The 14,519-nt window shown below is 42.5% G+C and overlaps 1 protein-coding gene across 2 annotated transcripts in view; it reads left to right on the top strand.

The window, feature by feature from the left end:
- NPAS3 (neuronal PAS domain protein 3) overlaps nt 1-14,519 on the top strand; it is an 839,000-nt gene that overhangs the window by 768,509 nt on the left and 55,972 nt on the right. For both annotated transcript variants that reach the window (XM_063117798.1, XM_063117799.1), the window contains exon 9: nt 10,709-10,827. In XM_063117798.1, coding sequence (XP_062973868.1) covers nt 10,709-10,827 — 119 coding nt within the window. The remainder of the gene's footprint in view (nt 1-10,708; nt 10,828-14,519) is intronic.

Genomic DNA, 14,519 nt, shown 5'->3' on the forward strand with positions numbered 1-14,519 from the left:
GACATCTGCAAGTCCAAGAAAAATAAACCAAGTTGCATCTTATTCATAACTTTTATTTGGGTCCTAAACCTGAGATACTTCCTGTAGGGATAAAATTAACCATGAGTTCAGTTAGAACTGTACCAACTGAGAGTCAGTGACATCACCCATGAGATAAACAAAGGGGAAGAAAGAATTCTTATTAGAACCATATTATACTACCCCAATGTTTTGTCACTGACACCAACCAGAACTAAAATGAGGAAAAGGAAGCACAATGTTAATCGGGGAATCCAACGTGTTTTTTGCTTTCTGTCACCAAGGCACATGCTGTGATAATTTCTGTTTTCCATTTAGAATTTGTGGTATGTTGATTTTACTGGGGACTCTCTAATTTTACTCTTATTTGAAATGATACATACATACATTTTTTTATTCACGTTTTAAAACATGTTTTAAATATCTGTATATTATATACACCTTTCTATGTCACTTTTTTGAGCTGTATTATGCTAACAGAGAGTATATAATGGGCAGTATCCAATAGCACGGCTGTGCAGTTTCTGTTGTGCCAGAGGGACCTACTGCTAGCACAACGTACAGTGCTTCTTAAAGCAACCCTAGAAACAAGTGTTTTCAGTCATTTCAGGAATGGAACAGGTCAACAGAGCGCCCTTCTACAATGTCCATTGACATGCCCCATTCAAGAAATGAGTGTTTCCACTCATTGCCATTTGTTTCAGGATCCACTAGCTTCCTGTTGTGCTAGCAGTGACTGCACTAATGTGTGGGCAATGATGGATACTGTCCCAAAACTCTGACCTTTTTGTTGACCATCTGCATATGTTTATCTGTTTTTGTTAATAGATATGGACAGACCAAGCTATTTTTGGTCTGTGTCAAATAACGTTCTGGTCTACACATTAGTCTAGAAAATGCAGATCAAGTCAGTTTGTACTGAATTTCTCAAGCATCTCTGATTTTAATAAGCTTTTTTTTCATTTTAGATCCCCCTATTTCATTACTAAAACTATATAATATCCAAGTTGAGGATGTTTAATCTTTTTAGATGGGAGCGTTAATTTCCTTAAAGTTCTTCATCGTGGTCTCTGTGCATCATGCATTATGGGCTCTGTGCCTGTGCTGAGCTCAGTTTCAGGACATTTGCAATAGCTGAAGATCTCTTTTGGCAGGAATCCCTCCCCCACTGTCTCGTTGCGCATGCTCAGGGATTCCTGCCTTGCCCTCAGTTCTCTTTTGACCACTGCTGACACCGCACGTCAGGAGCTTTGCTCCAGGAGAACAGCTTCTTTCTCTCTTTCTGAGCCCTCGTTGCCACTTCTTCTTACCTTATTCTCAAATTTCTCCAGTTTCCTCTCTGATTTCCATTTCTTTCCTAAAAAACAAACCCATTAGCATCACTATTCTCCGTAACAAATCGGACAGCTTTCCCAAATGGCGCCTTTGACTACTACCCTGTCCACTCTGTCAACCTCTCTTCGGGAACATCCTTGTGCCTTCTACCGTACATGGGCTACCATAACCTCGGACACCTGGATTCCCTCCATAATCTGCATCGGCTATTGCATAGAAATCACAGCTTTCCCCCCCACCCTTCTGTGTCACACCTCCATCCAAAATTCTCCAAACCGAGACCACTCTGCTTCTCCAAAGCGGAGTGATCCAACACGTCCACGATCCTGATATCGACAACAGCTTCTTTTCTCTGTACTTCACTGTCCCAAAACAAGATGGAGGACTTCACCCCATCTTAGACCTCAGGGACTTGAATGCTTTCATTCAGACGAAGTTCAGGATGGTCACATTATCTACCATCCTCCCTCTTCTCCAACGCAACCAGTGGTTCACGTCCATGGAACTCAAGGACACCTACTTTCATGTAGCTATCCACCCCTCATATCATAAGTACCTCCGCTTAACCATCAAGCCTCAGACTTATCAATTTTGCGTCCTTCCCTTTGGCCTCGCCACCACACTGAAGGTGTTCATGAAGTGCATGGCAGCTGTCTGCTCACACCTCCGAAGACACGGTATCGAAGTATACCCTTATTTAGACAACTGGCTCATAGTGGCCCCATCAGAACGTGTTTCAGCCAAGCACACCACATCAGTACTGAATCTTCTCGCATCTCTCGGCCTCTGCACAAACAATGAGAAGTCCTCACTCACTCCTTCCCAATGGATCACTTTCATCAGGGTAGATGTAGACTCTCAAAAGGCGTGAGCATTCCTACCCAAAATGCGAGTGGACACTCTGACAGAGCTAGCCCAGACAGTTTTTTTAGCATCAGTCCTCCACAGTTTGGAAAATACAAAGACTACTTGGACACATGGCTGCTACTATCCATGTAGTCCAGTGGGCTCACCTTCGCAGGTGACCCCTGCAGTCCTTCCTACTCCGATCATACAATGGGACATCAGATCCCCACAGGACCCTCCTTTCTATCTCGAGCAAGGCCCTTGTCTCACTGATTTGGTGGATGAAACCCTCCAACCTACTAGGAGGAATGCCCTTCCTACAGCCGACACCATCCAGGATGCCCACCACCGACACCTTGAAAGCAGGCTGGGGAGCCCACTCGGGTCACCTCTGTATTCAAGGCCAATGGCTACTAACAGAGCAACAACTCCACATCAACGCACTCAAACTCCTTGCTGTAAAGAAAGCACTTTTTTCTTTTGAAACTGAGTTATCCTATCCCCGAGTGCAGATACTCTCAGGCCTTAGCTAGACCTAAGGTTTATCCCGGGATCATCCCGGGGTCATCCCTGTTCATGTAAATGACACACAGGATATCCCAGGAGCAGGCAGGGACGACCCCGGGACGATCCTGGGATAAACCTTAGGTCTAGCTAAGGCCTCAGACAACACTGCTGTTGTCTGGTACCTCAACAAACAAGAGGGTACATGCTGAAGGCGCCTCCTGGAACTGAGAATAGAGATTTACAAGTGGGCAATCCAAAGGGAATCACTCTTACGTCCCTGCACATTGCAGGAACAGACAACCTACTAGCAGACACTCTCAGTTGAACTCACTTATCCAACCACGAGTGGGAGCTGTCAACACCTCTTCACACAATGAGGACTACTGACAATAGACCTCTTTGTGTCTCCAACCAACTCAAACTGCCCCAGAATTTGCTCAAGATCGGGACTCAGAGCATCCTCAGAGATGCCCTCCTGATAACGTGGACAGACAGGCTCTGCTATCTCTTTCCTTCCTTTCCAATGCTACCATGAGTAATTACCAAGCTCAGCGAGGATGCCTCGAATGCCATCCTCATAGCTCCATGGTGGCCACAACAGCCTTGGTTCGCCTCCCTGCAGATGCTGTGAAAGGACTGTCCCTCTGGCTTCTGCCAACACTGGAACTCATATCAATGGACCAAGGTCACATTCGACACCCATACCTTCATACCCTAAACCTCACTGCATGGAGACTGGTCCCCCCAACGTACCTCTAGATTTACCAGACAATATTCTTAATATCATCCACGCCGCTAGAAAACCAGCTACCCACAAATCTTACAACAGTAAATGGGAGAGTGTTCCACATTTGCAAAATCTATGCAATTTGAGCATCTTGGTGCATCCGTTAAAGACACACTCCTCTTCCTGAACTCTCTTCTTGACTCTGGCCTACAGTATTACTCCATCCGAGTCTACCTAGCCGCAATCTCCGTCCATCATCCTCGCATCCAAGGGTATTCTTTCTTTACTCCTCTGCTAATTAGACAGTTCCTTAAGGGTGCAAAGAACCTCTTTCCTCCACTTCACCCTATGGTTCCCCAATGGAGCCTCTCTGTGGCTCTGACAACTAAACCCTTTGAGCCTTTAGCCTCCATTGGCAGTCGCTTGCTCACACTCAAAGTGGCCTTTCTGATTGCGATCACCACAGCTCGCCATTCCTCAGAACTATGCGCACTCAGGATCGTCCATCCATATCTTATCTTCCACGCAGATAAGGTCGTACTTCGTCCTGATCCTTCCTTCCTTCCAAAGGTTGTGTCGGCCTTCCACCTGAACCAGGAAATAATACTGCCCACTTTCTTTAAATGCCCTTCTTCTCCTCTGGAATCGACCCTACATTCATTAGATGTCTGTCGTGCCCTTGCATTCTACAAATCGTGTACAGACACTTTCAGACAATCTCCTCGCCTTTTTCTCTGCCGCAGCGGCAGGCTCAAGGGCCTCCGGGTCTCTCCTCAATGTTTTGCCGTCAGGATCGTACAGACCATCGAGCTTGCTTACACCCCACAGGGTTTACAACTTTCAGGACCTGTAAGAGCTCATTCCACCAGAGGAGTCTCTACATCCACTGCTTTCACCAGGGCAGTTACGGTACCAGACCTATGCAACGCTGCAACCTGGTCTAAACTATCTACATTCATCAACCACTATCGTTTGGATGTAAGAGCCAGAGCGGACTGCACCTTCAGCAGAGCCGTCCTCTCCTCCATCCTTCAATGAACCAGCCACCGGTAAGTCAGCTTGTTAATCACCCATACTGTGTGATGCACAGAAACCACAATGAAGAAATGCAGGTTGCTTACCTGTAACTGTAGGTCTTCGAGTGGTCATCTGTGCATTCACACAAACCCACCCACCATCTCCTCTTTGGTGTCACTAATCACCATTTTGATACTGATTTATTTATTTATTTATTTATTTATTTATTAGATTTATATACCGCCCCGCAGCCAAAGCTCTCTGGGCGGTTCACAAAACCGCCCAGAGATACTGATGGGGGGTATCTGCTCTCCCCTTCGGTCCCAAGGCTTTTTGCAGTCTCAAGGAACTGAGGGCAAGGTGGGAATCCCGGAGCATGCACATTGAGATGGTGGTGGAGGGATTCCCACCAAAAGGGGTCTTCAGCTATTGCATGTCTCCCAAAACTGAACTCAATGCAGGCACAGAGCCCATAATGTGCAAATGCACAGATGACCACTCGAAGAACTACAGTTACAGTAAACAACCTGCACAAAATGCCACAAAATGCCACAAAATTTTTCCTTTCTCACCTGCTGTCCTATGTGTTAGGTCTGGCTGCCATCCCCAAGCATCAGTGTTGTATTGATATATAGTGGTGGGGAGGGGATCATATCAGGTGAATGGAAAAGCTAAAAGTGACCCATAAGATTACCCACTTAGGGCATGTCTACACCAGTCTTTATCCCGGGGATTATTATTATTATTATTATTATTATTATTATTATTATTATTATTATTATTTATTTATTTATTTATTTATTTATATAGCACCATCAATGTACATGGTGCTGGATCGTCTCTGTGCGTCCACATGATGCACAGGGGATCCTGGGAGCAGGTAGGGACGATCCCTCCATTTCCCCAAGATATCTGGGAACACTTTTAGCCCGTTTTTTCCCACGGACTCAGGATGATCCCGAGGACCACGGGCAGTGTGGATGCCTGTCCTGTCTTCTTCTCTCCTCCCAGCGAGCAGCAGGGGTCAGCAGAGGGAAGGAGCTGGGATGGGGGGAGACCAAGGACATTCGGGGTGGGAGGGTGGGTTTTTTTAGTTACTTTTTCGCTGGAGCACAAGTGCGCTTCAGGTCCTGCCTTTTTCTTTTTCTTTTTTAAAGGCAGGCGCAACGTCCTGCTTCCTCTCTGGACGTTGCACACCGCACGTGTGAACCCAGGGCGAGGATCTTGCGATCAGAATATCGTGAGATCCTGCCCGCTCCCTCCCTAGGTGTAGACATGCGCTTAGTCTACAGTACTATACCCACTTACCTAAGAGTAAGCCCCATTGAAGTCAATAGGTCTTGCTTCTGAGTAGACATGTATAGATTGCACTGTTAATCTCAGATTTACTTTTCCTTCAAGTCAGTCCATTTTTAACTGATCATGCCAGTGTGTGAAGTGACCAGATTTGTGAACCATAACTTATTTTATTTATTTATTACATTTTTATACCGCCCAATAGCCAAAGCTCTCTGGGCGGTTCACAAAAAACTTGATAACTAGCCTATTTGCAGGCAAAATATAATGCATAGATTCTTCACTTTAGGGTTGAAACTGAGGCATTTGTTTACCTTCATTAACTAGAGCTTGAGTACATTTTCAGCCAGTAGTACAATTCTGTTCCTAAACTATTCCTCTGGCTGCCAGGATCATTTCAAGACTGTTGTGCTTCTCAGCCTTGTCCATATTTATTGTCATGGTTATTGTTATGGGATAGGTATGATTTCCATGGTCAGATTTATGACATCGGTGTTGCTTCTCATGTGTGCAATAGTCTACGCAATGATTTATTGTTGTGATGGGTGGTAAATTCAGAATCCTGCAAAATTCTGTAAGCATATATCATCTTGACTTCATTGATATTATCAGGCCTTTTAAATAATGATGAGACATTATTAAATTAATTGAATAAAATTAGCACTTAGAATACATTCTATAATACTTGCAGTTTTCTATTTTCTGCCTTTTATCTCTCGGCAGCATGTTACTGTCCTTCTTGATCAGTACACTGCTGAATGCAGATGTGTTTTGACGACCATCGTAGAGAAGGGAGTAGCAGGGGCTGTGGGATCTTCAGCGCTGGCAGGCTGAAAGCACAGCGAAGGCATAATCTTGAAGGACGGCATGGCGCTGGGAGTGTGTAACTAAGTAGACAGTTCATATAGGGCAAGGCAAGGTAGGTACAGGATAGGCAAGCAAAAGGTATTAGTTACTCAGTAGCTCAGTTTTTATTGTGGACACAATTTGCTCAGATTAAGACAAGAATGGGAAACTGAGGTAATCTGTGGGGAGCCACTCAATGGTAGGAAGGGTTGGAGGTTGCAGTGGACAAGGACACCTCCTGTCCTCTCTCTTTCTGGCACCTCCCTCTTTCTTTTTCTTTAACCTCCTGCTCTCGCTCACTCCTCTTTTTCCCTTTCTGACACTCCTGTTTCTCTCCCTCCCTCTCTCACCTGGTGAATCTGCTTCCCAAATGAACCAGAATTTTCAACCTTTTTCTCCAATTGGTCGAACAGGGCTGGTTCTATTTTTCTGATTGGCTGAAGTGCCCTCACCTGCTGGGTGGATCTTACAGTTTTGCAAGCAGTCTTACAAATCTGGAAGAGAGCTCTGCGTTTTAAAATGAATATATGGAAAACTGCTTCTGATGATTCCTCCCTACAACCCTCAGTCCGCTATTTCTTTTTAACCCTTCACTTTTCTTTTTAAGCCAAGGCTGGTCACATTTTTTTTATTTCTGCTGTTTCCACCACCACCCAGTCTCCAAAATGCACTATTGCCCATCAGCACAAGGTTCAAAGATTGCATTGTTATGAGTGGTTGTCAGTTGTGATGAGCCCTGATGGAAAAACGGCAGTTTGCAGGTTCCAGTCCAATGTCTTCCAGCCAAAGGGTTCAACACCAAGGTGCTGAATTTTGTCTGAGACCCTGAATAGTGGCATAACCTCCCAATAGTGGCATAACCATATTAAAATGTTGATAATGGGAAAATGTATTTAAATGTAATCAATTAATCAATCATTTAAGAGAGATAACAATTATTCAATTAAAATTATTTAATCGGATCAGAGCTTACATGAGATACGGTGGACACGTAGGTAAAGTGGCCCAGGAAAACCTTTTCTAAAGAGGTGGTTTTGAGAAGGGTCTTAAAGGAAAGTGTTTACTCCTTTTGAAGACCTTGGCTGTGGCACAGTCAAATCACAGCTTGAAATATATTTTACAGCAGAATTTTGTATGTTTAACTCATGGAAAATAGAACTCTTAATGGCTGTTAGCCATGACACTTAAAATGGAACCTCCATGTTCCATAGCATTCTATCTTTGAATGCAAGTTTCTAGCCATATGTCGTTAGGTATATGTTGTTGCTGTCATGCCACGTTTGCTGGAAATACCTGGCTAGCCGCTGTTGAAAACAGAATGCTGGGTTTAGGTAGACCTTTGGACTGATCCAACAGAGCTGTTCTTATGTTCTTAATTAACACTACTTCTGTGTATTTAGAAGTAGTGTTAATGAGGAACACATTGCAGCATATTTTACTTGCCGCCTATGTTAGGTCATAATGTACTGGACTGTAGCTGCTGCATGTGTTAAGCTGATTCTAATATTTATTCACTCAGCAGGAAGAACACATGCTGTGGTTTCCTAATGTACACTTTAAGCACTGTACTGTAGAGTGCTGTATAATAACAGTAATAATTAATGGTGAGCCTCTTGCTGCCAGTACTGCTATGACCCTTTTTGTGGTTCCAGGGTTCCAGTAACCTTGATCCCGATCATACATTTCCTTGCTTTGAAAGTTTCATTTCTTAGATGTTGCAAACATGATATTGCTGAATGGAACTGAAATGCTGAGGCCAGGTTTGTGGCATGGTTTTTCTGATGGCTTCACGTTTGTTCAGGTCTCCAAGGACCAGCACCAATAAATGTGAAAGAGACAAACAGTAGATTGGCATACTTTTCCATTTCCACCAGGATGGAGAAAAAAATGCACTAAATTAAGTCTAACCTTAAATGTATAATCTGTCCTTGGGAAGAGAAAAAAAAGGGGGGGATATAGCATCTCCAAGCTCTCGGCATCCCTTACGAGAAAAAATTGGTTCTAAGGGTCTCTGATCTTGTGTTTTAGTAAAATAGAACTGCACGGCTGACTGACAGTTCTGATCTAAAGCATTTACGTTTAAGTTTTGATCTCTCTGCTTTTGATTAAAACTAATGAGCTCATTTAATTCAAAATGGGAATCTCTGATAAGAGAAATAAGGTTGATGTGATTGGATTAGAGGGGCAAATTAAACTCTTAGAGCAGAAGTTTGTGCTTATATAGTGTATTAAAAAGCTGTTGGCGTATTATGGCGTGTTAGATGATGAGAAAAATTTCATAGTAATTCATATTTAATCAGAAGAAATGAAACTACTAAATATAACATGGCTCTGCTTTTCCCTCGAGTGATAAAGAGCTGTACATTTAAAATGACATGGAATTCATGCTCTCTAAAACAAAAAAAAATTCTTAAGAGAGACACTAACGAAAGGAGCATTCTTGTCAGTGGATTAATCACAACAGAGTTTGAAATGCCATAAAAACAAAGTATACGTGACCACATCCGAACAAGGTATAGGCAAGTTAAAATCAATATCATAGGACACCTTTTTTAAATTAGGAAAAGTCTTGGCTAGTAATGAGTGATACTCTTGAAAAGACACTAGTAAAGCATTTTTGTCAGTTTAAACTCCTTAAACAGAAATCTGGTTTATTGCTAATGTGTTCTTTGAAGCTCACTCCACAATTAATTATTTTAGGCAACAACAATGTGGCAGCATTTGATACGAAAATAAGAGCACTCAAGTATGTAGCCTCTCTACTCATTTTCAGGTAGACTAATGAGTGGTGCCATTATCTCTCCTCTACTTCCAAACCATTTCCAGCTCATATTTGAATGAAAGAGCAAAGGGAGAGGCAGACTTCAAGTTGGTGATAGAAAGTAGGAATTTATTATTTGAAGATTGTCCAAAGTGAACAGTGGCTTTCCTCAAGGGCATTGGAGAAGGCCACACTGGACCCATCAAAGCTGGTTGTGCAGGCATCTCTCTAACATCAAGTTGTGGCCATCTTTTTTCTTTGCTCTGTTTTTTGTGCTATCCACTTCTCTGTTACTTAGAAGTAGTAAGGGGAAAGATTCCTAAGTAATCACCCATGATATTCTCTGGTTGTTTCTCCTCCCACTACACCACAGTGCCCTGCTGATTAAGACTAAAAAGTAGCAACGGTCTGCATGATCTGAACGGTATTGACATCAACAGCATTAGTATCCTCCATCATCCAGAGGGAGCCTTTGTTGCTGGAGGAAGTTGTATAATATTTTCCTTGTTTGCATATACTATTTTTTACTCAACCAGGCATATTATACAACAGGTTCAGGGTAAGTCATGAATGAGCTTCGCTTGAGTCATTTGCCCTCCATTCCCCTTCCATCTTCCCAATGACACCAGAGTCCTCAGATCAAATGGACACAGGGACAAAGCATGTAGTTTCAGAGAGAAAACTTTTGTTTAATGAAGCTCAGTTCTAGCCCCATGAAGAAACAATCAAAAGCTTGAAGAAGCATGACTGAAGAATATTGGAACTACAGAATATTTTAGACAATACTTTTTGAGTTTTATCTTGGTTTGATATTCCATGTTAGATTGTGAGTCTTTTATTTTTAGGGGACAACTAGGCATGTTTTTTAAAAGAAGAAGTTAATAGCAGCCACAGAGGACTGAAACTGGATTAGGACCAGAACATTGGGAAGGGGGTTAACCCTTTCCTGTCAGGCTGTTTTCCTGAATAAAATTTCTCAAAGCTGTTATTTGGCCCATGGGGGAAAACAGTCAGGAACCTATATATGTTGCTGTGTGGGATAGTACCTTCTGGGCAATTTTAATTGGGAAAACTTCATGGAGAGAAAAAGTTTAACACCCACCCAACTGTCACCACTGTTCTGGTCCCAAGCTGATTCCCTTCCCCAGCACTGTGGTCCTGATCTACTTCAGGGGGTTCCCACAACTGCTGTTAATTTAAATTTAAAAAAACAACACATTGGGAAACCCATCTTCCATGCCACATCTAGTTTTGCCCCTATGTTAGCTCAATAGTTGTATATATGAAATAATGCAAATGAACTCTGTAAAAGCCTAATTGATCTATAAGTTATTTTGTTGTTGTTCCTACTCTAGTGGAATCCACAAGCCCCAGTCTACTAACAACGGACAACAATCTAGAGCGTTCTTTTTTCATCCGGATGAAATCTACCCTGACCAAGCGAGGTGTACACATAAAATCTTCAGGATATAAGGTAAATTTTGGTTTTGCCTCCTTAAGACTAATTTCTCTCCACTCTCTATGGGGGATATGGTGGTTACAATAGCTAGCATCCTTATCCATTCCATATACCTTCTCTCTTGAGCTCCGCCAAAGTCTGAGCTTGACTAGTTTGCCAAAGATTGTGTAAGACTAGCCCCTCTAGTTTGAAAAAGTCAATATGTAAAGTGCTTGTAAAGTCTCTCCTTCATGTATCATGGTGGGTAAAAAAGAAACTAGCATTCTTTAATCTAACTGATTGCCTGGGGCAGTACTTGACTTAATGATTCATATAGAAATAAATAATTAAGGGTGCATATATTATTCTGGGAGTAAGCTCCTTTGAATACAATGGGACTTACTTCTGAGTAAACTTCCTTAGGATTGTGCTATGGGATTGAAGGTTTATCATCACTTTTCTGTCACTGCTGATTCATTGTACCATTGAGGCAAGCCCTTTCACTTCACAGGTTTTTTTTGAAGATGTCCTAAGCTTCCATCCTGCTCATGAGAATCACTCTAATTTTTCCTAGTTTACGTACGATCCTAAAGAACTGCGTGAGTAGAGGTTAGGAAGAGTATTTTCAAAATCTCATTGGGTTCGATAATAAACACCCATTTTTTTCCTGCATTAGTCACTGGCTACCAGTGATCAATGGGGATAACCACTCTTTATTTTCCTTGGTCTTTTCCCACTACCACGTTACAAGTTCAGATTTTTTTTCCCCATTTGGATTCATACACTTCATTTGCAATGTGTTCTGCTTTCCTGCTTTTTGTTGTTTTACATGAGACAGCAAGACTTGCCCATGCTCTACCTGGCTGTCCAATACCTATTTAAAGCAAACTTCACATATCCTCTTGTTTTGATTTTGTTGCAGACCATCAAAGCAGGAATCTACTAGCACACACAAAACTGGTAATGTTAGTCTGTTGACTGCTTGGGTTGAGCAAAGAATACAGCAACAGTTAAGAAGCAATCCTAAAAACACCCAGACTTCGAAAATAATAGCAACATGACTGCTGTCATGGATGCATTTTGGAAGATTGTATAAAACCAAAGGTCTATGTAGAGACTTTGGTAAGATCAAGAACAATTTAGTTCTACCTGCCTTTTCTATGAGAAACTATCATTTCTGGGGTGCGTAGCATCTGCAGTTGGTGTTGTAATACCAAAACAATCTTGCATATGTGTGAGTACATACATCAGCTTTGGTGTTAATTCTCCATAATGATGTTGTATTATGCTAAAGCTAAATATATAAGGAGGAATCAATTGAGGAGGAATGGAAAGAGTGCAGAGTGCTATGTGGAATACCTTGACAATTGTTTTAGACTGGGTCCTCTGTGAAGATGAAAAAACCCTTCAGTTTTTCTGGTTGCGGGGTGATGGAGGAGGAGACAGGACTGAGTTTCTGCTCTAGAACATGTGTCTGATATGAATTTAAATAATGCTTCTGAAGGTTTTAAAACACATCCAATAGCAAATGTTTCAATGCTTCCTCAAATGAATTCCAGAAGGAAGCCACTTTTTCCATATTGCCAAACATTGCATGTTTGTATGTGCTGCAAAAACTTGCAATATAGTCCCATTTCTCTCATGAGGCAGACTGAGGCCAAGCCATGCAGTTAAATGCTTGCTCTACTACTTAGCCACAATATACAGAGAAGATAGCTCCTTATTCCTATATTTATCCAGTGAACTCATATTAGGTAACATTTTGCGAGAGTTTAATTAGAAGCACCAGCAGAAGGTGCTGCAGTCCAGCCACTGACATAACAACTTACAATGAATGGAGAGGAGAGTTCCAAAATAACAACTGAAAATTAGGTGGAGAGGAGTTCAGGAGAATCCTCTAGGCCTCTGGGTGCTGCTAGCCATAGGACAACTTTGGACCATTTGTGCAGCAGGCAGGAAGGCTTCTTCCAGTATCATACTGACCCTGTGAGAGCCCTCAGGAGTCCATGCATCTGAACCCCAGGACAAGCCTTGGATGTGTATTTTGAATGTATTTTCAGGTCTTAAAAATGCTGAATGTGCATGCAATAAATATTGAGTCCCAGATTTTAGCCCATACCAGAAACAATCTCTGCATTGACAGAAGAAATTACTTTACTGCTGACCCTTCATTTCAACTGAGTAAACAAGTACATTACCTATCATGTTCTCAACAGCAACTTACACATAACCTCAGGCATTTGTGAGTGTGTTTTCTTGAAAGAGAAAATAGTTGCTACACCACAGAGATTATTCTGGCCTTCAGCTCAGCCTCTGGTGGAAGAAGAAAATGCCTTGGGATATTTAGCCATCATGAAGACAACCTATGAAAGAAGACACTAGGGATTATTATTTTTTTCGCAATTTATCCATAACATAGAAGATCTAAATATACAATTCTTCACTGATGTCTTACAACTGTGTATGCCCCAGTGTCACACAGAGCTTTTCCATACTGGTTAGTTTACTCTTAGGCAAAATATGAAGAATTCGGTTTTAAAAGAATCTTATAATTGCAGTATCCGAAACATATTTGGAAATATCACAGAAATGTTGGTCCTTAAACTTGTCTTTTGTTTTTTTAACTGCCAATTCTAACCATAGCCTATTATCATGCAATAGAAAAGGGAGAAAGTTGTTGATCTAACAAGCTGAGTGAAAACTAGAAATACAAATGTTCAATCACAGGCAGTCAGCCATCATTTCAGTAATAGAGGCTGAAGTTTGATTAATTTCTTTCCTATATATCATACTTCATATACAGCATTTTGGGGGGAAATATGTAACCTCACAAAATTGAAAGATATGTAAAGCTCCAGAAATGTTTTAATAAATGAATCCTTATGCACTGAATTTAATTTCATGTAGTGCTAATCTCCTAACTTACTAAAACTACGTATTACATCTCACTGGTGTGCATGGGGATCATTTTTACGGAGTGATGTAATTCCCGATGTCCTAAAGACTTTAATCAATCACTCTCTAAAGCTGAAATAAGAACATATGAGTGGCATTACTGGAGCAGAGCAAAGGCCGGGAGTGCCATGCCATGAAGTGCTGAGTGTCAGTTGAGGCGAGGGGGGATATATTCAAGATAAAATGGGGGGGAAATATTTTGGGAACATATGTTGTGGTTATTTTCCTCTCTATACTTCTAAGACTTATTAAAGCAATGTTTTCAGACATGGTATATTCATTTAAAATAAGAAAGATTTGTGACTTTGGCATCCATCCATAGCATATAAGCCTATACCTAGGGCCTTCCTAGACGAGGCCTTAGCCTTCTGACCCGGCTTCCCTGCTGTGCGTCCAGATGACGCACAGGGGAATCCGGAGACAGGCCGCGCTGAGGCCTGGTCTTATGCGCCATAAGCCAATGCGCTTATGGCACGCTTTTTCCCCAGCTCCGGCCTCAGGCCGGGGCTGGGGAAAGTGTGGAGACTTCCGTGGCTTTTCGCGGCTCCTTGCTTACTCGCGAGGAGCCGCGAAAAGCCGCGGACCTGGCACAGTGCTCATAGGAGCGCTGTGCCCATCGGCGGGGGGGGGGCGAAGGATGGCAGGGGCAAGGATGGGAGGGTGGGTGGCATGGGGGTAGGGCGGGTGCGATCGCGGCGGCGGCGCCCGAGCAAGCACGCGAGCGGCGCTTGCCCAGGCAATGCCGCCCCATCCCAGGCATTGCCCGGGCAAGC

Source organism: Elgaria multicarinata, chromosome 2, assembly GCF_023053635.1.
Source record: "Elgaria multicarinata webbii isolate HBS135686 ecotype San Diego chromosome 2, rElgMul1.1.pri, whole genome shotgun sequence".
Taxonomy (NCBI): domain Eukaryota; kingdom Metazoa; phylum Chordata; class Lepidosauria; order Squamata; family Anguidae; genus Elgaria; species Elgaria multicarinata.